This window comes from Acipenser ruthenus, chromosome 10 (genome assembly GCF_902713425.1).
Source record: "Acipenser ruthenus chromosome 10, fAciRut3.2 maternal haplotype, whole genome shotgun sequence".
NCBI lineage: Eukaryota > Metazoa > Chordata > Actinopteri > Acipenseriformes > Acipenseridae > Acipenser > Acipenser ruthenus.
Genome location: NC_081198.1, coordinates 11,179,276 through 11,203,756, shown reverse-complemented (window position 1 = coordinate 11,203,756; position 24,481 = coordinate 11,179,276). Strand labels below are relative to the sequence as shown.

At 39.9% G+C, this 24,481-nt stretch overlaps 2 protein-coding genes across 13 annotated transcripts in view; one reads left to right on the top strand and one right to left on the bottom strand.

Moving 5' to 3' along the window:
• The window catches only part of LOC117405187 (protein odr-4 homolog), a 14,805-nt gene extending 12,740 nt beyond the window's left edge, over positions 1-2,065 (bottom strand). For 8 of the 11 annotated variants that reach the window (XM_059031732.1, XM_059031728.1, XM_059031724.1 and 5 more), the window contains exons 1-4: positions 1,562-1,668; positions 1,030-1,165; positions 720-824; positions 186-281 (exon numbers count right to left, since the gene is read on the bottom strand). In XM_059031732.1, the coding sequence (XP_058887715.1) occupies positions 186-281; positions 720-824; positions 1,030-1,131 (303 nt within the window). In that variant the 5' untranslated portion in view covers positions 1,132-1,165; positions 1,562-1,668. Of the gene's footprint in view, positions 1-185; positions 282-719; positions 825-1,029; positions 1,166-1,561; positions 1,691-1,923; positions 1,992-2,029 lie in introns of those variants that run through there. The other 3 variants (XM_059031727.1, XM_059031726.1, XM_059031725.1) reach the window with 3 other exon arrangements.
• LOC117405181 (nucleoprotein TPR) lies at positions 1,967-24,481 on the top strand. 2 transcript variants are annotated; one of them, XM_034008037.3, is made up of 51 exons: positions 1,967-2,257; positions 2,808-2,912; positions 3,073-3,146; positions 3,338-3,434; positions 3,681-3,784; positions 3,887-4,051; positions 4,159-4,251; positions 4,355-4,435; positions 4,958-5,045; positions 5,136-5,276; positions 5,478-5,572; positions 5,661-5,858; positions 5,955-6,062; positions 6,176-6,411; positions 6,518-6,681; positions 6,845-6,978; positions 7,476-7,624; positions 7,750-7,912; positions 8,043-8,177; positions 8,394-8,534; positions 8,755-8,923; positions 9,567-9,733; positions 9,998-10,150; positions 10,298-10,414; positions 10,807-11,010; positions 11,136-11,323; positions 11,648-11,795; positions 12,185-12,322; positions 12,475-12,606; positions 12,724-12,854; positions 12,992-13,202; positions 14,297-14,443; positions 14,681-14,879; positions 15,093-15,277; positions 15,367-15,443; positions 15,606-15,793; positions 15,927-16,220; positions 16,496-16,644; positions 16,889-16,969; positions 17,171-17,365; positions 17,580-17,705; positions 18,466-18,556; positions 18,802-18,992; positions 21,208-21,273; positions 21,570-21,661; positions 21,807-21,913; positions 22,378-22,476; positions 23,228-23,384; positions 23,524-23,648; positions 24,030-24,128; positions 24,273-24,481. In XM_034008037.3, the coding sequence occupies exons 1-51, from the start codon at positions 2,107-2,109 to the stop codon at positions 24,326-24,328; spliced, it is 7,104 nt and encodes a 2,367-aa protein (XP_033863928.3). In that variant the 5' UTR covers positions 1,967-2,106; the 3' UTR covers positions 24,329-24,481. The 2 variants fall into 2 exon arrangements, with proteins under 2 accessions (XP_033863928.3, XP_033863922.3); XM_034008031.3 differs by having other exon boundaries at positions 18,463-18,556.

Here is a 24,481-nt window from a genome sequence, read left to right as displayed (position 1 = left end):
GGTCTCTACACTGGGTGCAAACCATACGTACTGCTTTGAATAATGTTTTGTTCATGTTTTTGCCACATGGCAACCAAAATACAAAATACTGTAGAACCAATTTTGCCACAACAGCTGCAAATAATGCTATGCCATCCTACTGTATATTTATGATTTACTAAGCTTACTAGAACGAGTTTACTCACCCTGCGCAGAATATTCTGGGCCTGAATGGACAGTTCTGGGGCGGCACGCAGAAACACACCGAGGACTGCTAAACCTCCTGGCAACATTCGGGACACCTGCACCAAAGTATTGTTCAAGACAAACCTCAACATGTACAGTACTGACGACAATATACAGGAAATACCCAAACCACCGATATAAACAACACTACATATTTAATATTTACAGGTATTTCTATATCTCATGTAATGGTTTTTAATTTACAAATACAAAGCCCTGTTCCTTGTTGGAGCAACATCAGTAGGCATAAAGAAGTGTCCTCAAATAGCAAAGCTATCAATATGAGACTCCCTGACCTCAGGAAATCAGAAGAGTGAGTAGGACCTGTTGGGATTGATTGTGAAAGTACTGAACAAGCAAAGAAGAAACTAAAAAGCTTGTTGGATGAACAGTAACCGATAGTCACCTTTTATTTCAAAATAAACTAAGAATGAAGTCTGGTACATTCCAAGACATGTAATGTAATGTTTTGGGAAATAAAGAAAATCACATACCTGTGTTGCATGTTCAACAACCCATTCTTCATCTACTTCATCACTCTGTGTTTCCTTTGGTGAGGTACGGACAGCTAGCAAAACAAAATCTCTCTGTGGGGAGCACTAAAACAAACAAACAAACAAACAAAAAATGTCGAGATCAATGATATTACTAATGGGCCAACTTTCTTAGGCGGACAGTGGAAATCAGATACTTAATCAAAAGTATGTTCTTAACTAATGACGCAGGGCAATAAGACTCCCGTTGCATTGCAGTTTGATTCATTCCTGGTTTTACTACGTCACGTTAATTAAGAATTAACCTTACCTGCCCAATTAGAAGACCAGTGACACAGGCCTTCCCTGACGTGTCAAGAATATTCTGTAGGTACTGCTCAACAGAGTCTTCCACAAAGTAAGTTCTGCCCATCTTTGCTGTTAGTGATTGGTGGTGTTAGCCAGGTCTGCACAAAACAACATTCAGACATTTACTTTTTAAATTCCAGTATCCTACTGGGGTTTACAGTCTTGGCTAGTTATACAGTACTTAAATCATGTTGTGTCTATTACTATTATCAAGTTTCGATTCTGCAGTCAGTGGTTCAGCACGGTAGTTGATATTTGCAAAACCAAACATATGTTCACCGGTATCTGAAGTACTAAGTGCGCTGTCGCCACATCATTAAATAACTCGTATCACAGTAATTTCACGTCATCAAAGCTATGAAACATTTTTTCATTATATTTTATTCAATTTCCGTCTAGCTTCACATTCCTTATTTAGTAGCATCACAATTTTCAAAATACCAAAAACTCCTGATTTATATTGTTATTAATTGATCAAACACCTATCAACCCACGTTTCGTAAGGAACTGAAAATAAAACTTAACAAACAAAATAAAAATAATGAAATAACAACCATATGCTTCCAACCTCTGCACCAACTAATAATTAAACTATCAACAACCAATCACCTGCAAGCTAGACGCGCGTATATGACGCTACTGAACAACTAAACCACGTAAGAGCGTGCAACACACAGCGTCAATGCGTGCCAAATGTTTTGGCCGTTTCTATTACTGATCAGACTATACTTAGAATGCTTTTCACGTCTGAAACCTACAATTGTATTAACAATACATTAAACCAGTGAAAGCCGATCATGTCACAAAATATCTGAACATAGCGCTAGAATAAAAAAATAAATTAAAAGGGTTTTGCCTTTAGCCTTCAGGTTTCTTCAGCTCAGCAAAGTGTATACAATTCCCAAAACACATTTCTGTTTCCTGTAAAGAAAAAAAAAGAAGAAAAAATACAATTCCCATACCTCCCTGCGGCCTTGCTTGTAAAGTGAGAGTCGGTACCACGATAATTTCGAAGTGCGGTCGAAGGGGTTGACTGAAGATGGCGGCGGTACTGCAACAGATACTGGAGCGTACTGAGCTCAACAAACTACCCAAACCTGTCCAAAACAAGCTGGAGAAGTTCCTTTCGGACCAGCAATCAGAAATAGATGCACTCAAAGCCCGTCACGAGCGTTTTAAAGTAGATAGTGGTAAGTAAATTTATGGCGGTAATGCAGTGCGTGTTGTTCTCTAAATATGTACATTTTCATCATCATTGGGCTATATATTGGAAATGCACGCACAAATTAATTTAGTACGGCGATAAGTGGTTGCCTTTACTGTACAATTATTTCTACTGTGGCAATGTTTTGAAAAATGTATTTGTCCTATTTGAATACAGTTTTGAAGCAACCAGGCCTCGGTCTGCGTTGTTTACTGAATTGCCCTGTTTTGGGGAGTGTACTACTGGGCCATGGGTGGTAAAGAAAGGTTTTTTTAATATTTGCCTTTACTAACGACGAAGTACAGTCGCTATAGAGGTATGTTAGATCGTGTTTTGTTTTCGGTCAAACACTTAAGATGTGCTGTGTAATATAAGTAGTAGCGTATATTCCTACTTGTAATATCAATACACTTAAAATAATCACAGCATTATAGTGGCAAACTCGATAAAACCTTACCTATACTTTACACATGGTAAAACATTGCATTTTAATCACATCAGATGTACAAATGTTATGCTTTATTTTTCTTGTACAGAGCAACAATACTTTGAGGTTGAGAAGCGACTGGCTCAGAGTCAGGATAAGCTTGTGTCTGAATCTCAGGACCGTCATAGCCTACAAGAGGAGCTCAATAAGCACAGTAAGTACCTTCAAATTACCTCATTTAATCAGCAGCACGTATTTGGTAATGCTAGGTAGGGATATATATATATAATGTGTGTAATTTTACCATATCAATGATATGATGTGGTAAACATACCCTGTATATACAGTATATTCAGTTGATCCAATTTTTGCAGATGAGGAATTGAAGGCTCTGAAAGTGAGGATTAAAGAATATGAAGCGGCACAAGAGAGTTTTTCATCAAAACAGGTATTTTTTTTTCTTTTTTTTTTTTTTAATATGATCACTGGATCATTAACTTTCCAGTATTTAAGTTATTTTCCTTACACCTTAAGAATTCACTAGAGGCAATGCTGTTTAATGTTCCACAATATATGATATTAACTAAATGGATGGCTTCTATGATTGATTATACCTAATGTAAACGTTTTTGTATTAAGAGTCAACTTATTAGAACTAAGGATGAGCTGGAGGCTGAAAAACGGGAATTGGTCAGAAAACTTGAGAAAAGTTCCCAGGAGGGGGAACATTTTGGTGGTAAGATTTTTTATAATCCATCAGTGATTTTTTTTTTTTTTAATGGATACATTTCAAGATGTTCACAAACATGCGCTAATAGTATTGGATTAAATTGTTGCTCTAAGTTTTTATTTAATGCATTGGTTAAATGAAAACCTTCTCTGGACCTGTACAACACTAGCTTTGGGTGATATTTTCCTGTGTGGGCTTGCTGCTTGAAGCCAGCACTGGTTTATCAATGCTTTTCTTGCCATTCATTTTCAGAGGACCTGAGACGCTTGAATACAAAACTTGTGGAAACAAATACTGCAAAGATGGAACTCCAGTTGAAACTTGATGAACTTCAGTCTTCAGAGGTTTCGATCAAGGTGGGAAATCTGTTCTGACTTCAAAAATAAATAATTTGTTCAGTACTTGGCTTGCCTTTAGCTGAAATGACTATAAGGGTGCTGTTGTGGCTTTTATTCTAGTACCGTGAAAAACGATTGGAGCAGGAGAAGGAGCTGTTTCAGAGCCAGAACACCTGGCTAAATGCTGAGCTGTCCGCCAAGACTGATGAGCTGCTTTCTGTCTCCCGTGAGAAAGGAAATGAAATCCTGGAGCTTAAATGCAACCTGGAGAACAAAAAGGATGAGGTAAACCGTGCTGACTTGGATGAACACAGAAAGCTGCTTTTTTATTAATGTTGAGGGTGCAAAGTATAATGATGCATAACCAGCTCATGATATTCTTACTTGTCCAGGTTACCAGACTGGAAGAGCAAGTGAGCACCCTAAAAGCATCCAATGAGAACTTCCGGAATCAAGTAGAGGACCTGATGGGCAAATTGAAAGATGTAAATTCTTTACATATACATAAACTTCTTTACATATACAAAACAACAACATTATTATTATTATTATTGTTATTATTATTATTATTATTATTTTTTTCTTTAGGCAAAGGAACAGCAGGCCGGCATGGAAGAAAGGTTCCGCAATGAACTCAACGCTCATATAAAACTTTCCAATCTTTATAAGGCAAGTGCATGTCTATTTGACTTATTTATATGTACAGTCAGCACTCATGTATCCGATGCTATAAAATTGACTTCAGTGGCGGTTAAACGAGTACAGTACTATTTTCAACAGAAGTAGCATTAATTCAGAACTATATGATTCTGAAAATATCACTTGCCAAAATGCACGTAGACTGGAATACACTACATACTTTTAAATCCAGTACTATTGTACTAGCATTATGTAAATGCCCCATTAACAACCCAACAGCAAAATGAAAAAAAATGTTACCCATGCACAGAACTGTGTAAAAGGCAATGCAATTTAGCAAAAGATTAAAAAACAAAAAAACACTAGTTTCCAGAATTAATATTATTCTTAATGAGGATTGATTTTATTCTTAATGAAGGGCGGTAAAACGCGATGGACGTGTATCTGGGTAACGGATATCCGAGTGCTGACAAACACATTGTTGGAAAATGACAAAACTACTGTAACACACCCCACTGTAGTCAGACTTAATAAGTTGGCTCTTCATTTCAGAGCTCAGCAGCAGATTCTGAGTCCAAGGCTGGTGAGCTAACCAGGGCAGTGGAGGAACTCCACAAGCTGCTAAAGGAGGCTGAAGAAGGTAGGAACCCGAAGTAGTAAGTAGCATTGCAAGAATTTAAAGACAACTGCTTCATGGTATCGGCTGCTTTTTCTTCTCCTATCTTAACAGCCATCAAAGTGACTGAACGACAGCAGACAGAAATGGAGGCCTCCAAAGAAAGCATGGAAGCAGAGCTAAAAGAAAAGATTGTCAATATGGAGAAAGAGCTGGACAATGCTAATGACCTGCTCTCTGCTTTTAAGCGGAAAGGTAAAGCATGATTTCTGGAGTCACTTGATCATCTGCTCAAATATCCCCCTCTCTTAATTGTTGAGCAAAATGTATTTGGGTTGAAAATGGCACTGTGAGCGTCCTCTTGGTAATGACAGTTGTCAAAAGGGGAATATTTACAGCTTTGGATTAAAACACATGCACTAGAATTGCATAATTAAATATGTATTTGTTTTCCAGGTGTGGCTGCACTTACAGAGGAGGAGTTGACAACGATGTCTCCCACTGCAGCAGCTGTAGCAAAAATAGTAAAACCTGGAATGAAGTTGACAGAGGTATGAAATAATTGAAAACAAAACATTTACCAAGCCCCAGTTGCTTTTAGGTGCTCCTGTATTGATTTTTCACTCTGTCCTCTTGCAGCTCTATAATGCCTATGTGGAAACTCAGGATCAGTTGCTGTTGGAAAAACTGGAGATCAAACGTGTTAACAAGTACCTGGATGAGATTGTACAGGAGGTTGAGGCCAAGGCTCCTATCCTGAAACGCCAGCGTGAGGAATATGAGCGCATGCAGAAGTCTGTTGCCAGTCTTTCTGCTAAACTAGAGCAGGCTATGAAGGTATGACTCCATATTAAAAAGGTCTCTAGTCATTTGGTTGTTGGAATCTTGTTAAATTGATTAGTTCTGACTTGGATGTTTTTGTTTCCAATTCAGGAAATTCACAGACTCCAGAAAGATACTGATGAGGCCAACAAGCGTTCCTCAGTGCTAGAGAGGGACAACCAAAGATCTGAGCTCCAGCTGACTGACATGTCTCAACAGGTAGATTGGCTTGGCTTGTATATTTTCAATGTTAATAAAAAAGGAAAAGACTGATGTGCTTGTGATGTAGCCTCTCGCCATTCTATATATCTGAAATGCCGTTTATTTTTCAGATTAGAGTTTTGCTGATTGAGCTGGAGGAGGCAAGAGGGAACCATGTGATCCGCGATGATGTTGGTGAAGAGGTGAGCTCTGCAGACATCAGCAGTTCCTCTGAAGTCATATCTCGGCGCCTTGTCACCTACCGCAATATTGAGGAACTGCAGCAGCAGAACCAGCGCCTCCTAGTGGCATTGCGAGAACTTGGAGAGGCACAGGAGAAGGAAGAGCAAGAAACCACATCTTCAAAGTATGAATTTGTTGAAACATGTTTTATAAAATTCTTTTCATCTGATTCCTACTTGTGCATTGCAGGAATGTCCCTGATAACTATGGGTTTTATTTTAATTTGACAGGGTTGCAGAGCTGCAGTTGAACTTGGAGAAAGCTCTAAGTGAGCTGGAACGACTTCGGGACGGCCGCAATCACCAGATGCAGCTGGTGGAGTCCATCGTACGCCAGCGAGATATGTACCGCATCCTGCTGGCACAGACCACAGGAGTCTCCTTCCCTATGCAGAGTGAGTGCTTGTGTCTTTGAAAGGTGTCATAGTCCACGCAGTAAAATGACCCACAATTGCTTCATTTGATAGATTTGAGATTGATACTATTTTGGTGCTGTATGGCCCATTGCTTATAACATTCACTAAGGTTTGTAGTCTGATGTGTACTTTGTATGTCCAGGTGTTTCAGAGGAGATCGCTCTGACCTCCACTCCTCGACGCTCTCCTGGAGTTACTCCAACAGTGTCCACTCCAGCTCAAATGTCCACATTACAGTCAACTGAGTTGGTCGAAGCCAGGGCAGCACTTAAACAGGTATTCATTGGCATTACCACCTTTGCTGCATTTCTGGGCTGAGGAAGTTTAGGCAGGATACTGGTATTGGTACCTTCTTTAGGCTTGCTCTTAGTTGCTGTGAAAAAGCTTAAACCTCCCTAAACAAATGTTCCTTTTTACAACTTGATTTGTTGGTTTTTATGTTGTAATTTTTTTTTATAATGTGTTAAATGTCTGTTTTTGCACATGCATATAGAGATGGACTATTTTTTGACATGCAGCATATGTCTGCTTAGGGTGTCTCATTGTATAATAGATATCGCATTGTGCAGCTTGCAAGAGAATTGGGAAGTCAAAGCTGCTCAGATTTTGCTAAATATATGCAATAGGAATCTAACTTCTGAAAATAACTTAAGCTCAATGGGGCCACCAGAGGTCGCTATAATATTTATATATTTTTGTCTTGATGGATCATGTATAATATTGCACAGGCTACTCTGTTTTTCTTACACAACTTTTGATTGTGTCTTATGTAGCTACAAGAAGTGTTTTCAATGGACAAGAAGGAGAAAGCTGAAAATGATAAAATCCTCAATGAACATAGTGAGAAGCTGCAAGAGCAAGTCACTGAACTGCGTTCTCAGAACACAAAAATATCCACCCAGTTGGAGTTTGCTTCCAAGCGGTAAGCACTGGAATTGCTGTTTAAAATATAACCAAGACTGTTGCACAGAGACTTTGATGGGGGGGATCCCTCTGCAAAAGAGATTGCATGCAGTATATTTTCATTCCTATATTTTTAATTTACAGTTATGAGATGCTGCAGGATAATGTCGATGGATACCGACGTGAGATTGCATCAATGAGGGAGAAGTGTCAAAAACTGTCCACCACTACCCAGAAACAGGAGCAGATCATCCACACCATGACCCAGGATCTCCGTGCTGTCAATGAGAAGCTGGCTGTAGCCGAGGTAAGAGCTATGGAAATCAAATGTAGGCACCAACAAAATTTAAATATCATTACTCTGTCATTGTACATGTTGCACAGCCTGGAAGGCAAGTGGAAGAAAACTTGTGACCTTTTTTCCTGTCATTCTGTAGGTCAGAGGTGAAAACATGAGAAAGGAAAGGGATATGCTGAAGATGGTGGAGTCAAGGCTTTATCAAGAGAAGGAATCTATTCTTGCAGAACAGAGGGGGCAGAACCTGCTGTTAACTAACCTCCAGTCCATTCAGGTACGAGGCCCAAGCTTTTCAGATATAGGGCTTACCTTTGCAAGTAGAACCATCCCTGTAATCGATGGCAGGTTAAAATTTGGTTGTGTATGCCGATTAAACAGCTGTCTGAGCAACTTAACTACCTCCTTTTGACAGTGTGCAACATATTGAATACATTCACAAACCAAGTCCATTGAAGACCTACATGTCTTAATTGTGTGTATTTATTTTTAGGTGACGCTGGATCGCTCTGAGACAGAGACCAAACAGCGACTTAACAACCAGATTGAGAAACAAGAGAGGGAGATTATCCAGCTAAAAAAGAAACTGGAATATGAGGTGGAGCAGAGACACTTACTTGGCAGAAACCAGGATGTAAGTGCCAGCTGACCTTTAAATTTTCTGATCTGATTTCTCTTGAACACAAAAGGAAACATTTTAAAATTGTATTTCAGGACTTGATACTTGCAGAAATGTGTTTTCATTTCAAACAGTAAACACAGGCTATACATAAAGTAACTGTTCTCTTATCAATTGGAAATGCCTGTGGAGATGGTATGGAAGTTTAGGTAAATGTGAATGTCTGTTGTCACAGTTGCAGCTGCTAGAAGCTAAGAAGCAGCTTGAAACACAAGGAGCCATGCATCTCAAAACCAAGGAGCTGCTGAAAAATGCAGAGAAGGAGATTGCTACACTGAGACAGCAGATCAGCAATGCTGAATCCCAGCTAGCATCACAGGTGTCACAAGGAGCTGGCGCTAAAGGTAATCCACAGGCTTTTCTGCTGCTGATCTGATGTTGTGCTGTAAAGAGTTAGTTTTAATTCACATTGGATTTTTTTTTTTTTTTTTTAAATAGTGTTACAGAAATATAACTGGAGCAGTAGGCCTATATGTTTTTGGGTGGGATTTCCCTGAGCTGTTTGTTGTAAGGAAGCTGTTAGTTTTAATTTGCTCTAATATAAATACAGGGTTTTCTCCAACTTAATATTGAATCCTAAAACATTTCTTGAATGTCTTATACTTTGAGTTTATTAAATAAGCCAGATGGCATGTAGACAAGTCAACTCCAAAGTATACTTTTTAAAATGTTAACGTTCCATTGGAACAGCTCAAGAAATATCAATTAAACTACATTGAACTTACTTTTAAAAGATGTGGTATGTAAGGGCAGTGTGAAACAGATCACGTCTATTGAGCTCTATGGTTGAAGATTTTGCAGAATAAGGCACATTGTCCGCAACAGATGGACTGCTGGAATTCTCCTGTCCTGATTTTCAGCCGTAGTACAATCATTTTAAAACTGAAAATAAGTAGTTTTAAAAGTGACAAATCTCAGTTCTTTGTCGAGGTGCACCAATTTTATTTTAAACTGTAAATAATGCAGTTGAGGTGGTTTGATTTTTAGGACCCCAGGGTGCAGAGAAGGACCTTGAGGATCTTCGCACTCGCCTCAGGCAGACAGAGGAACAGAACAATGATCTGAGGGAGCGCCTGAAAACCTCGACCAGCAATGTTGAGCAGTACAGGTCCATGGTGCTTAGTCTGGAGGAGTCTCTGAACAAGGAGAAACAGGTGAGGTTCTTGATCTTTTAGTGTCTCTGTCCAAATAGCTCTGTTAAACAAATTTTATCCTCAAATTTGTTCCATTTCATTCTGGTAATTCTTTCGTACTGTGGCTAGAAAGAACCAATAGGCAAAACCATGAGCCGCTATTCTGGCTACAGTTTGAAAATGAGCTGGAGGAAATTCGCACAACTGTGTGAACAGGCTAGAAGCATACTCCTTGGTTGGGCTCTGCTGTCTTTGGGTAAATGTCCTAATTCCCTGTTGTCTTAGGTAACCGATGAAGCTCGCACCACTATTGAGGCTCGTCTGAAGGAGTCTCGCGAGTATCAAGTGCAGCTGGAGAAGAAACTGGTTGAAGCAGAGAAGGAAAAACAGGACCTGCGGGAGGAGAAGCGCAAAGCCATTGTGAATCTGGAGGAGCAGGTAATGAAAAATCAACACTGCTTCCGTTTTGTTACCTTAAACAGATCCTTTGTAAAAATAAATAAATAAATAAATAAATATACAGGAAACAATTATGCTGAAAATCAAGTACATACTCTTTAATTAATCAGTTTCCCCTATTTGCAGATGTCTGAGCTGAAGAAAAACCTGACCAACATCCAGGCAGAGCTCCAGGATGCCCTTCAGAGGGCAGCTGTAGCCTCTTCACATGAGCAGAAGGCCACCCAGGACAGCCAGCTGCAGGTGTGTAAAATGCAGTAGCAAAACGTGTTGAATAATGTCACCACACAGCAGGTGTTCTATAAAGCCTTGCACTGGCTAGCTATGCAGCTCCCAGAGGGCAGCAGTGTGGAGTAGTGGTTAGGGCTCTGGACTTTTGACCGGGGGGTCGTGGGTTCAATCCCAGGTGGGGGACACTGCTGCTGTACCCTTGAGCAAAGGTACTTTGCCTAGATTGCACCAGTAAAAACCCAACTATAAATGGGTAATTGTATGTAAAAATAATGTGATATCTTGTAACAATTGTAAGGCGCCCTGGGTAAGGGCGTCTGCTAAGAAATAAATAATAATAAAAGACTGAATTCTTTTCAAAGATTTATCTTAACAATTTTTGTTTATTTATTTTTAATATAAAGGCTAAGCTAGCTGCGGAGTCCCAGAATAAGTATGAGCGTGAGCTGATGCTGCATGCTGCTGATGTGGAGGCCCTCCAAGCAGCTAAGAAGCAGGTGTCTCAGACCTCCCAGATGCGGCAAGAGCTGGAGGAGAAAGCACAGAGAGCCCAGGCACAACTTCTGGAGGGCAAGGTATCCTGGGAGGAGCAAGAAAGGATGCTGAAGGTAACGTGGAAAAGTTAGAGGCTTTTATGTTGTAATTTGCTTATATGGGCATGCACTACTTAAATCCACTGTACCTTTGTTTTTGTCTGTACTTGTATTTGTTAATCCTCTTTATTTTTTGGTAGGATGAGGTGTCCAAGCTGGCATCTCGTTGTGAGGATCTACAGAAGCAGAACAGTCTGCTACATGAACAGGTAGAAAGCCTAGGCAATAAGATGGTGGCCTCTGTACAGCAAGTTACCCAGGAGAGCAATATGAACATCTCCCTGAGTGAGGAAGGAAAATCCCACGAACAGATCCTCGAGATTCTTAGGTAAATTGCAATAGACTAACATGCGTCGCTCTTACATTTTTAGACTACAGAACTACTCATCCAATAGCGGTGTGTGTGTTTATCTTCAGTTTTGAGGGCAACATAATGTTGAAATACAGCTTCAAAGTCGCTTGCTTGTATTTGTAGGGCAGCAGTGTAGAGTAGTGGTTAGGGCTCTGGACTATGCAAAAATAATGTGATATCTTGTAACAATTGTAAGTCACCCTGGATAAGGGCGTCTGCTAATAAATAAATAATAATAATAATAATTTGATTTGTAGATTCATTGTGATGGCCAACAAATGTCGCCCTTTCTGTTGTAAGGTTTGTCCGCCGGGAGAAGGAGATTTCAGAGACCAGGTACGAAGTGGCTCAGGTGGAGAGTTTGCGTCACCGCCAGCGAGTTGAGCACCTGGAAAGGGAACTTAAGGAGCTGCAGGACAGTCTGAATGCAGAGCGAGAGAAAGCACAGGTATAATCTCAGGTTTACAGGTGATCTCTGCATTGACCAGAAGGTTACCGTAATTACCGGTTGTCCAAGGTAGTATTAAATGTTTATATATAGTCTATACAACTGTCGCGGTCATAGTAATACTGTTTTTAATGTGACTTTTAGACTAGACTGAGTTCCAGTTGGGTTGACAGATTAGACTAGAGTAATCTTTGCTGCTCAATATGCCTGTGAGTAAAGTGCTGCATTATGTCTGAGGTAAAAATTGTTTTGTTTTGTACAAATCCAGCACTGGGTTTTAGTCATACCCCCAAAATAATCTTAAAATTGCATTGGATTGTGAACAGTTTGCGTTTTCAGCATGCCCCTTTTGAAAATGTCTAGAGAATTTACTTTACCTCATGTTGCAGGTAACAGCTAAGACTCTAGCTCAGCACGATGCGCTCATGAAGAAGACAGATTCCATGAACGTCCTTGTGGAGACTAACAAGATGCTGCGGGAGGAGAGGGAGAGGTTGGAGCAGGAACTTCAGCAGACGCAGGCTAAAGTAAGTATATCGGGTGAATTCACTTGCTACTTCATTGTTTTTTGAGAACATCAACTGCAATATAACCGATTTGTAACCTTAGTTTGTTTTCATGGATTTTGAGTAAGTGAGGACTCTCTGTCTCGCTCAATTTGGTTGTGTTGAATTATCAGGTGCGCAAGCTGGAGGCAGATATAATGCCACTACAGGAATCCAATGCAGAGCTGAGTGAAAAAAGCGGGATGCTTCAGGCTGAGAAGAAGCTGCTGGAAGAGGATATTAAACGCTGGAAAACTCGCACACAGGTAAGTTTAGAACACACTGAGCATTTGAGTGTTCTGTGCACACATGCCACTGTATAACAAAAACATGTTCCTCTTGTCTATGGATTTCCCGTACTGATCTGTTCTTTTCATTTGTAGCATCTGCTAAGCCAACAGAAAGATGCTGATCCTGAAGAGTACAAGAAGCTCCATTCTGAGAAGGAGGCCCACCTGAAGCGCATTCAACAGCTGACTGAAGAAACTGGCAAACTGAAGACTGAAATTGCAAGGTTGGCCTTTGACATGCAGAGCAACTTGGACTACAGTGGCTAACTAATACATTGTTATATACTTGTATAGGACTTCAAAAGTGAAGGTTGTGGGCTGACCTTTTTTTTTTTTTTTTAATTTATTTTAATTCTTTCAGGTTGCATGCATCTGTGTCCACAGCACAGAGTCAAGTCAGTAGTCTGAGGGAGAATCTTGGTAAGGTCTCTACTGAAAAAGAGACACTACATAAGGATCTAGAGGCTAAAGCACTGGATATCCAGGAGAAGGCAAAGACCATCACGCAGGTGAAGAAGATTGGCCGCAGGTACAAGACTCAGTATGAAGAGCTCAAAGCACAGCATGACAAGGTATGTGAATGAGTTGCCACAAATTCAAAGTCCCTATTTTAAAATGTATTTGGACACTGTTCCATATCTTTAAAACAAGTCACTGTCCTGCTGTAGAACAGAAGTATGCTTAAACTACAGTGATTTGTTACTTAAAACCTTGGCTGGATTTTTAAACACCTTTGCACAAGGGCGTACTTTGATCTTGCTGTAATTTTAGAGTCTGTTTCCAAAACTTGCTCTGAATACAGTAGAACCCAAGAGTTACGAACACCAAACTTACAAGCTGACCGGTCTACCGAACCCCCACTTTCAACCGGAAGTTTGCAATCACTCAATCAAGCGTGCAATGCAATCAGATAGGCACTCCTACGTAAGTGGCATGCTGGTCATGGAGAAGGCAAAATTACTGTACCAACAAATGTATTCAGAAAGGTCAGGCAGATTTCAATGCACGTATGGCCAATTTTACTGGGAACATTTTTAGTTTTAAACAAAGCACAGATCCCCCCCCCCCCCCCCAAACCAACGGAGGCTGAATGACCTGAGCAAGCTGCACGAATGCATTTTTAAAAAGAAGCACAACGTTGACCCATGTTTTCCTGGATGTTTTAAATCTGTTTTTGCTACAGTTACAATGAACCCTTTGCAATCCTATGTCGGACCAGGTCCGATATTATAAATTTTCTTTCCGGTCCCATCAAAAAGACGTCCACCACAGGTCCCTAGTCATTTTTGGTCCGGAAAAAGCCAAGATGAGCTTTCAATGGCTGAGAGAGGCCGATAGAACCCAAAAAAAAAAAAAAACGGAGGCGGATCTGAGCAATACACATAGTCCCTTTACCACAGACATGACACGGACATAAACAAACAAGATAGCTGTTAAAAATGTATGTTGCATTAAAAAAATTACAATATTTTTAACTGTATTTTTTTTGGTAAAAGATTAATCTGTTACAGTTCCTTGTCCTTGGATGCAGTCTCCCCCAGATTCTTAAGTAGTTTGGTGTAATGTGTGTTTTAATATCTCTTGAACCATTTAAAACTTTCATATAGATTGGGGGAAAACTTTTTTGTTGTGCTTCTAGAATGTCAACTGATTTTTGTATCTTCAGTTGGTCGCTGAAGCTGCTGCTAAGCCCATCATTGAGCAGGAGGCCCAGCAGGCATCTGCCCAAGAAATTCAGGATCTAAAAAATGCTCTTGGCCAAGCGGAGACTAAGGTCAAGGAGCTGGAGGGACAGGTTGAACATTTGCAGAAGGTATGACAAGTTTACTCATCCAACATTAGAGAATCCTTTTGGGTTTTATAATTGCTAACAGTTTTAAAAAAAAAAAAAAAATTATCTTGCTGCATCCTATTTTAATGCCTGAATTGTGAGATTTGGGGATGTACAAACTTGTTTCTGCAGGTTGGCAATTTTTAAATTTGTGTTGTGTGTTCGTTCATTCATTGTGGGTTTTATAAAGGCTTTCATTATCTCATCCTGTGCTTTCAGCTGGCTAGCGAGCGTGAGGTGGAGGTGAAGAGCGTCCAGGAGCAGATCGGCAAACTGCAGCCAGAGCTGAGCCGACTGCGCCAGGACCTTCAGGAGAAATCCGCCCAGGAGGATCAGCTGCGCCAGCAAATGACAGAGAAAGAGGAGAAGACCAAGAAGGCATTCATGGGGGCAAAGCAAAAGATAAATCAGCTTATTGGTATGTGTTTTAACTGCTCGTTTGGTTAAGTTTGAGGCATAGCTTGTACAAATTTGCAATATGCATGATGTAGCACATTTGTTACTTTCTTAAATGTGTGTTTTGTGTGGTGTGTTTGCTTTTTAGTTTTATTTTGTTTTTTTACTATGTTTTTGCAGGCCTACCTAGTTTTTACTTTTTGCTTGAAATGAATCTGACTTGTTCCTCTACTAGGTGCCAAGGAGCAGCTGTCAAAAGAGAACGATGAGCTGAAGCAGCACAGGGAGGAGCAGGAGGTGCGAATGAGTGCCCTGAAGTCCCAGTATGAAGGCAGGATCTGCCGTCTGGAGAGAGAGCTGCGTGATCAGCAGGAGAGGCACCATGAGCCAAGGGATGAGCCCCCGGAAACGCCTAGCAAGGTACAGTGGAGGCACAGTTAGTTGTTTTTAAAAATATCTAGACTTTGAGAATTAACCAAGACAGTCTCTTCCTAATTCTATTTTCTCAGGCTCAAGAACAGCAAAGACAAGCTGAGCAGAGACAAATCTCACTAAAAACCACACCTGCCTCCGTTGATAGGGGGAGGTAAGCTTTATTTTTTAATAATGTAATAACTTTGAATATTTGCCTTATGGCTTGTTTGGTTTTTTTTTTATGGTTTTAATGTCTGAAATGAAAACCATAAATAACTAAGTGTTTTGTACTTCTGCACCAACACTGACTGGTTAAATATTATTCCAATGTTAGTGCTAGCTCTTCAGAGCCACCTACAGCCAACATTAAGCCAACTCCTCTGGTTCCAACGCCTAGCAAAGCTGCTGCCATTCCTGGTAACAAGTCCACTCCAAGAGCAAGCATCCGTCCAATGATCACCCCACCAACCACCACTCCCACAGCCACCGTCATGCCAACAACTCAGGTGGAGACCCAGGAAGGTAAGTGTAAGACGTGCTTGACTTCGGAGTCATATTGTGAAGATGGTGTGTTTTTAATTTTAAATAAATGAAAAAACTTTGGGCTGATTTTTATGCTGAGGTTTGTTTGTTTGTTTGTTTGTTTGTTTTTCAGCCATGCAGTCTGAAAGCCCAGTGGAACATGTCACTGTGTTTGGCAGTGCCAGTGGATCAATTCGCTCTACAAGCCCCAATGTTCAGACTGCCCTGTCCCAGCCCATTCATACGGTGCAGCAACAACAGAATCAAGCCACAGCCTTCGTACAGCCCACCCAGCAGAGCCTGCCACAGATCGAGCCTGCCAGTCAGGAGCCAGCCCCAGCCCCAGCCCCCTCCCCCGCCATGGTGGAGGTAGTGCAGAGCACCCAAGTCGACAGGCCTTCCACCTCCACTGCTGTTTTTGGCACAGGTTGGTGCTTGTTTTTTAAATTCATATTTAATTTGCTCAATACTTTTATGACCTAGATATGGGGAAGTGAAAGATCTTCATTTCACCAAACACTATGGAATTAGCAGTGAGATTACTGAACACAACATACATCTCTGATTTACCATACCAGTGTAAAAGATTTAATAGCTGCTATGGCACACTGCTTTTAAAATATTTAGGTTTTAAATGTTGATGTTTGGACTTTCAAACAGCAGTGCAGAACTGTGTGGTTAAATTACATTCTGCTGTTGTAGTTTCAGCTACACCCGGCTCTTTGTTGTCCAAGCGTCCTCGTGAAGAGGAAGATGAAAACACAACTGATGTCACAGAGCCAGTGCAGGAGGAAACTGGTGATCAACCTCTTCCAAAGAAGCTGCGAATCATTCAGAGAGTTGGCCCTGAGGTATGTCTCAACACAACTGAATCTTGATCTAGCGGGAGCAATACTTTTACATAGCAAGAAATATTTCACTTTTAGTTGCTTGCCTTGCTGTGAATGACTTGGAATTTATATTACTATAGTGTAGCCCACAATTGTTTTCAGTATCTGACATCTGCCTAGACCTTGGATTTAAGTCTGGAAGTTTTATTTGCAGAGCAAAAGCCTGCATTGTGTTAACATTTTTTCAACTTTGATATCTTTTAAGGAGGAAGTCATAGCAGAGGAGAGCACTGAAATTGAAATAGAAACTCCAGCAGAAAGCCAGGAATCCCAAGAACCTGGACAGGTAACATAAGATCTCATACAGGAATTCTGCAAAAATAATTTAACACATTTATAGTGAAGTATGGTATCTGCCTGAGGCTGGCAAACTATAGTTGATTATGCTGTATATGTAACATTTAAATCAGTATGCCTACTTAATACCACCTTTATTTTCAACAGCATTGAGTGCCTGCCCTTCAATCCTGTGTTTTCTTTTGTGCAGCTGGTTATTGAAGTGTACCCTCCCCTAGAGGACAGTGAGGAGCTTGTACTTCAGTCTGTTCCTGTGGACATGGTCTCACCCCTTCCAGAGCAGCAGAACACCCAAGACTCTCAGGAGGAAAAGCAGCATGATGTCATTGTGATCGACACAGACAGCGACACAGAGGAGGAAGAGAATGACGAGGAAGGAGAGCAGGTATACTTTACTAGAAACTTCAGCTAGCGGTAACAGCTCACAAAGCATTGGGCAACCGCCAATGCCGAGTGAACATATAAGCATCTTGGCACTATCTGGATTTAGAAACCCATACTTTTAATTGTTGTAATAGGCATATAATTAAGTTTGTATTTTGATTCTTAACTTATTCCTTTAGTGTCTGGGTTACCTAATCCAAATGTATTTCCCACAGGAGTACGAGGAGGACGAAGATGAGGAGGATGAAGATGACACTGGGATGGGAGATGAAGGGGAGGAGAGCAATGAAGGAAGTGGGAGTGCAGATGGGAACGAGGCTTACGAAGGAGATGACACTGAGGTTAATATTCCTTACCGGGTTTAGCTTGCCCTTTTGAAAGGATATAAAGCTGGAAATTCTATTAAATAGTTAATACAGAATAGTATAGCAGAGCATTGAAGTATTTGGCTAAATATTTAAAGGTGATCAGAATATTTTGCCTATAACGATGCACATAGTGTACTGTACACACTGTCAATAAGATGCAACACTGCCATTACAAAATTAAGTCCACTGGTTGTTGGCATTGGAACTCGTCAGAGTTCATGGAGATGTTTATTAAAGTCTTCATGTAACCAGTACACCTTCAATGCCTTTTACTTTAAACCTAATTCTGTTTTTTAACTATGTAAATGTTTTCAGGTCTACCCCAGACATTTTTTATATTACATACATTTTATATCCAGTTTCAGGAAATGCATGTGCGTATTGGTTTAAATGGACAAAAGGGTTAATAAGCAGTTGTAAAGTATAATATGATGTTTTCGCTGATTTTGTAACCAGCAATTTTGAGTCATTTTATTGGTTACCAGACTGTACAAAAACAAGTATTTTTACACATTGTGATGTCTGCTTTTGTTTTATTTAATTGTTTTAAAACGTAATTCTACATTGAATCTCTTTGTGGGGTGTTATAAAAACAGCATTTGTATTAATTCCAAGAACACTCATTTAAACTTGCAAAGCTTTAAGAGAATCTGGTACACATGTGAAGCAAAAGTTTTCAGTTAAAGAAAGTAATGCACCTTGGATCCATTCTTTTCTGTTTTGTGCATAGCAGGGTGCTGAAGCGACAGACCCTGGCACAGAGAATGAGGAGAGTCTAGGAGCGACCGAGATGAGTCAAAGAGTGGCAGATTCACAGGACAGCGGTAAGCTAAGAGGGTGTTTCGTTTGAAAAAGAATACCAGTCAAACCAGCTTCTAACAGATACTATCTTATACTAGTGGGTTGGCTGTTTTATCTTTTAAAAAAAAAAAAAAAAAAAAAAAAAGGGTTTGCTCAGCACAGTTGCTAAGACTAATGAAAGTAATGCTTGTACTAAATGTATTCAGTTTAAGCAGTTGTTCTCGTCCCCTGCTATCCTTGTTTATTGGAGTTATGTTTATTCTGTCAGGTGAAGGAAGCAGCAGTACCACAGAAACCCCCTTCTCTAGTGAGCCACCCAGAGAGCCACTGCAGCCAGCTCAGAACAGCACTGACAGACCAGCCCCTCGGCACCCTCAGTCGCCACGGAGACATCCGCACCCGCTTCCTCCCAGGCTGACCATCCAGGCTCCGGCCCAGGAGCTAGGACCACCCCCACAGGTGCACAACCCTACTGAACACTCACAAACCAAGATATAACATTCAAGCTTCTCTTTGAAACCACTTCCTTCAGTTTATCCTGAGGACCACATTTTGCTGCTTTTTCCCCCAAGTTAATTTAAACTGCAATGTGTGAAGTTCCATATTTCAGATTGGTAATTTTTGAATGTTGTAAACCACAAAGAACTACAATCAAAACATTTTATAAAACCAATAGGGCATGTGCCTGGGACAGATTAATTGTTGCTTTCATTCATAAATATTGAAACTGTTTTGAGGATTTGCGTAGTAATTGCCACCTTTTTCTTACTCCCTTTGAGGCAAAAGATTTTGGTGGCTTGTCCCATGGATTCCCTTAGGAGGGAAAGATGCGTTTATTTACAAGGCAAATTGGGGAGCATTATAATTAGGGCTTCTGTTTTTCTGGTTTTATTAATTTGTATTTCGGTGCTTATTTTTAACTTTGAGTTTTATGTAAATTGGTGATTTTTCAGGGCTTTTGTTTTTGATATACTGTATGAAATGAGTGTTTTCGGTTACTTTCCAAAATGCTTCAGCGGTTTTTTCTGTCATATGTATAGTAGTAACTCGACAGTACTTGCACACAAGCTGTACCTTCTTTCCTTTGCTGTCTTCCACAACGAAATCCCTATGGTCACAGGCACATTCTTCTGTGTTTTGTGTAGGCATTTTTGTACGTTTTGCCACAATTCTGTTTTAAATCCTCAGTGTCTTAACTGTAATACAGTTTTAAATCCAGCTAACATCCTGATTGTAATTTCGTTTTAAATCTCGCAAGCCGAGTCTCCAATAGAAATGTAGGAATGTGCTGTCACTCAGTAGTTGGGGCGGTTTAAAGTATTCAGAATGAATCCAGATAGATTCAAGTCAGGAAGGCAGGACATTGCCCAGCAGCACTGGGAAATGTATTTATTATTTTTGTAGTAGGTTTTATTTTTTAATGGGAAAAGGGTAACGTCAACGTGAATAAATTAATAATTTCCACAGTTTTTCCAGTGTTTTCCGGTGTTTATTGGCTATCCACCAATTTTTTGTATTTTTTTTTTTTGGGGGGGGGGGTTATCTGGTTAAAACCAAAAATCAGAAGCCCTAATTATAATGCAGCTGCTTGTACATGTACTGCAAAATGGAAATGTTCAGTCTACATTGCTGTTGATCTGGCACTTCGGCAAATCACTTGAATGAGTTATGATTTATACTGAAAACATATCTGTTATATAGGATTGAATGAGGTGGTCATTTATTACCCAAAGGTTTTTACAAGTATATGGGGACTGGTATGATTTGTTACTCTTACCGATGGAAAATTTGAATCTGTTTTCAATCTCTCATTTCCATATATATTGTGAACTGTTTGTTTAGTGCTAATTTTCCTAAATAAAACTTTGTACTAGATTGAGATTTAATTGAATAAACCTGAATTTGTTGATTGACTTTTGAGCGTTAAATGTTTAATTTCCGAGACCGATTTGCAACAAGAGCAGAAACCCGGCAGACTAAAGTGCAAATTACTAATTGAGTAAAACCATGTGCACAAAATAGCTGGGTTTTGATATGCACAAGTAATGCATACATATGCAAATAAATTCCAAGTACTTCAAATGCCTAATTGCCCTCCTATAATGTAACAATTCTGACTGCTTTAGTGCAGTAGAGATTTTCCTCTAAATGTTGCAGTCCTGTGTCATATTTAAGTGTGCTCCTTATAACTATTGTGTGCAGAAAGCAAATGAGCTGCTCTGTTAAAGACTTTTTTTAGCAGAAGCAGTTTAGTGAAGGGAAGACTAGTTTTCTTCAGTGCATTCACATTTTGATTTCAGCTTGCTTTTCCCTTCCCGGGACTTGATGAGTTGCACTCCAACTAGTTTTTGATGAGAATTGGGCACAATTTGGTGTGCTAAATAAGACAACCAGTTCTGTGCATGTGTGTAAATATACAGTAATCAAAGTGGCTTTAATTACATATCCAGGTTAATGACATATAGACTAAAAATGCAATTGCTGTGTAATATCACTTTTAATATAGTGTTGCCTGTTTGGTATAGCCAGGTAAAATTGCCACAAGGTACCAGATAAAACGGTTACATTGTTTTATACCAAGTCATTATCAGTCTCTGGAATGGCTAGTGTCTGGTTTGTATCGAAGCACACACAGCTGAACATGCTGCTGACTGGTGTCCTTTGTGTTGTGCAGCGCATTCCTATCCGTCGCCAGTCTGTAGGCAGAGGGCTTCAGCTGACACCCGGGATTGGTGGCATGGTGAGTAACTAATTGTTCTAGCTGTGTACAGAAATTCCTGCCAAGCATTTTCTTTACACAGAAATTACACTATTACATACAGCTGTAAAGGCACAGGAACCAGGAAAAGTTTGTGAGAACTGAGAAGAGTTCTAGGATTCTCCATCTAATACTGTAAAAAATGGAATTGGATAGAATATAATGGACAATTAAGAACTCATAGTTTTATAAGTAATTTTCTGACATTGGTAGGTCAGTCTCAATTTTTCTGTTTCATAACCTTTTTTGCCTACTGTGCTATTTTCTTGGATTTGCAGCAACACTTTTTCGATGACGATGATAGAATGGTACCTAGCACACCAACACTGGTCGTGCCTCATCGCACAGATGGCTTTGCTGAAGCTATTCAGTAAGTAGAACTACAGTTTTCTCTTGGTAAAGATGCATTGGACTCTACTTGGGTGTCTTGCATTTGTTTGTGTGTTATTTTTTTTTTTTTTGTTTTTTTTTTCCATTTTCTTGACATTATTGAAGCTGACCCATTGTGTGTTCAGCTCTCCCCAGGTTGCTGGAGTTCCCAGATTCAGGTTCGGTCCACTTGATGACATGCCCCATGCAGGCTCCAGCCACTCGGACCTTGGGCAGCTGGCATCACAAGGAGGTAGTTTAATTAATCTTCCCAGTTGCATCTTGAAATCCAACTAGTGGTGTTTTGGGATGTTGTCAACTAATTAGGATTGCTGACAATTGTCTCCCGAGAAAGCCATTTTTCTAAATTGGATTGAGGAGAGCTTACCAAAATGATTTTGTCGTCTTACAATATATCTTGATTTCTAGTAGTGCTTGCATGATGAAAGAGCTTCCTTTCCATTCATGCAAGCATATGGTAATTTATTTTGGACTGTGTAACCCTGCTGCAACACCATGTTTTCTAAAGAAATATAACTAGGTACAGTATAGTGTTAACTCAAAGCCTTGCCCAGTAAGTGTACAGCAGTAACCCAGATTTCATGTTATGCTCTTAATTTCTCTTCTCCAAAATAATAAAACCATTTTAAATCTTTTAAAATGGGAGTCAAAAGTTTTAAATGTCACCTTTTTTTATAAACAAAATCCGCTCTGTAGGTCTAGGAATGTACGAAACTCCCCTGTTCCTTGCAGCACATGAAGAGGAGTCTGGTGGACGGAGTGTTCCAACCACACCACTGCAGGTTGCCGCGCCAGGTAATTACCTATTATTATTGTTATTATAATTGTTGTTATTTATTTCTTAGCAGACACCCTTATCCAGGGCGACTTAGTCGTAAACAAAAATACATTTCAAGAATCACAGTACATGTATTAATACAATTAAGAGCAAGATAAAATACAGTGACTTTGGTTCTAGCAAGTACAAGTATATGACAAAATACGATTCAATAACGGAGCAGATAAGTGTCAGGGATAGTTACATCAGAATATAATTAAATACAAAATACTACAGATTAAATAACACTTGTGACAGATTACAGTACTCTAAAGTACAGAATTAAATGCAGTAAAATAGGGAGCAGATAAGAGCAAGTAAAGCGCATTAGAAAGAGGATTTCCTACCATTTTGTATCTTACTATGCAGACCCTTTCCCAGTGCATTTGGGCATGGATGTGTTTTGTACTTGAATGCTCTAAGTACAGGCAACAGCAGGGACTATTCTGAGTTCTGCAGTACAGACGGATAGCCCATTTGAATGATCACAGATGTTTGAATTTGCTTTTTGCATTCGTAGTCTAACTGCACAGCAGATTTTGGAGGACACTTTCACTGTGTCTACAGTTTCTAATAAAAAAAGTGAAAGCAGGTTTCTGTTTAAACAGCATAGGATGTAAAGTAAAAGGTTTTTTGTTGGACCATTGCAAGTATACTGTTGGAGGCGCTATAGTTGGTCTCACAGGTTAAAGTGAAAATGCTCAGTCCTTGATTGTGTCTCTGTTTTAGTTAATGTCTTTGCTGAAGGCCACCCCTCTGACGTCTCGGAGCATGCTTCTCAGTCGGTGCCGATGGTCCCCACGTCGACGGGAAACCTGTCCACCGCCAGCGAGGCTGGGCAAGGAGATGAAGGAGATGAAGTGTTCATGGAAGCAGAGCCTGAGAGGTACAGTAGGAACTGTTTATATTGCTAGCTTAATGTAGAAAACAGTATTTGTTAACGTTTAAACTTTAATTTGGTCTAGACTTGCAATATTAAGTTGTGTTGTGTGAGATTAATCGATTGTGAGGGCTGTCTTTTTAAGGGCTAGTGCAGTAGAAGCTTTACTAGAATTGGAGAACCAGTCTGAAGCAGAGGAGTCAGGTCAGCCATCCGGTGATGCAGATCTCCCCTCCACAAGCCAGGACCTTCCCTCCAGCTCTTCAGCCGGTATGTATACCATGGGCTGAGTACCAGTTTATAGGACTGTGCAGGACATGCAGAAATAGATTGTCTTTCTAGGGTTTTAAAGTTCCTTCAACGAATATGCTTTAGTTTCCTGTATTAGCCAAAGAATGAATACCCCTGGTTTTAAGAGATTTTTCACCACACTTCCACTTATGATAGCTTGAAATGGTGGTTCTTGAAGCTATACAAATCATAGGGACTTGTGTTCTAGTTTGTGTATGCATTTGTTACAAAAAGTTGTTCATACAATATTCTGATGCTGAAAGTGTGTGTAAAAAATGTATATTTATTTATTTTATTCATTCATTCCATTCATTCATTCATTCATTCATTCATTCATTCATTCATTCATTCTACTATTAGACACCAGCAGCAACCAGCCCAAACCTTTCAGGCTGGTGAATCGGCAGCCTCAGTCAGGGAAAACAGAAACCCGGGGACGTCAAATAACCCGCCAGAGAGGTGAGTGGGATGTTGAGAAACATTTCTTGTTCCAATTCTGACCCACACCAGTGAAATGAAGAATATGGAGCGACTTTTTTTACTATAGATGTATCATTTTATTTAAATAAAACCCTTCCTAATACATTTCTTTTTGTTTTGCAGGTGTAAGCCATGCGGTGGGTAGTAGAGGCCGGTATAATAGAGGAAATATGAGTTAACCACAATGCTAATTCTGCACTGCCTGTAGCTGTGAACTCTTAATTAAAAACATGCTATCACTTGTTTTAGTTTATGGAAAACAGTTTAAATAGTGCAATGTTGTACTTCTTGCTTGTATTGCTTTTTTATTAATAAAAGTTGACGATTAGTTA

Excerpts from the sequence above, each read along its gene's own strand:
- LOC117405181 (XM_034008031.3), top strand. The coding sequence starts at position 2,107 with ATGGCGGCGGTACTGCAACAGATACTGGAGCGTACTGAGCTCAACAAA. Across the intron at positions 3,785-3,886 it reads CTTCAGAGGTTTCGATCAAG|TACCGTGAAAAACGATTGGA; the intron begins GTGGGAAATCTG and ends CTTTTATTCTAG. Across the intron at positions 16,970-17,170 it reads AATCCCAAGAACCTGGACAG|CTGGTTATTGAAGTGTACCC; the intron begins GTAACATAAGAT and ends TCTTTTGTGCAG.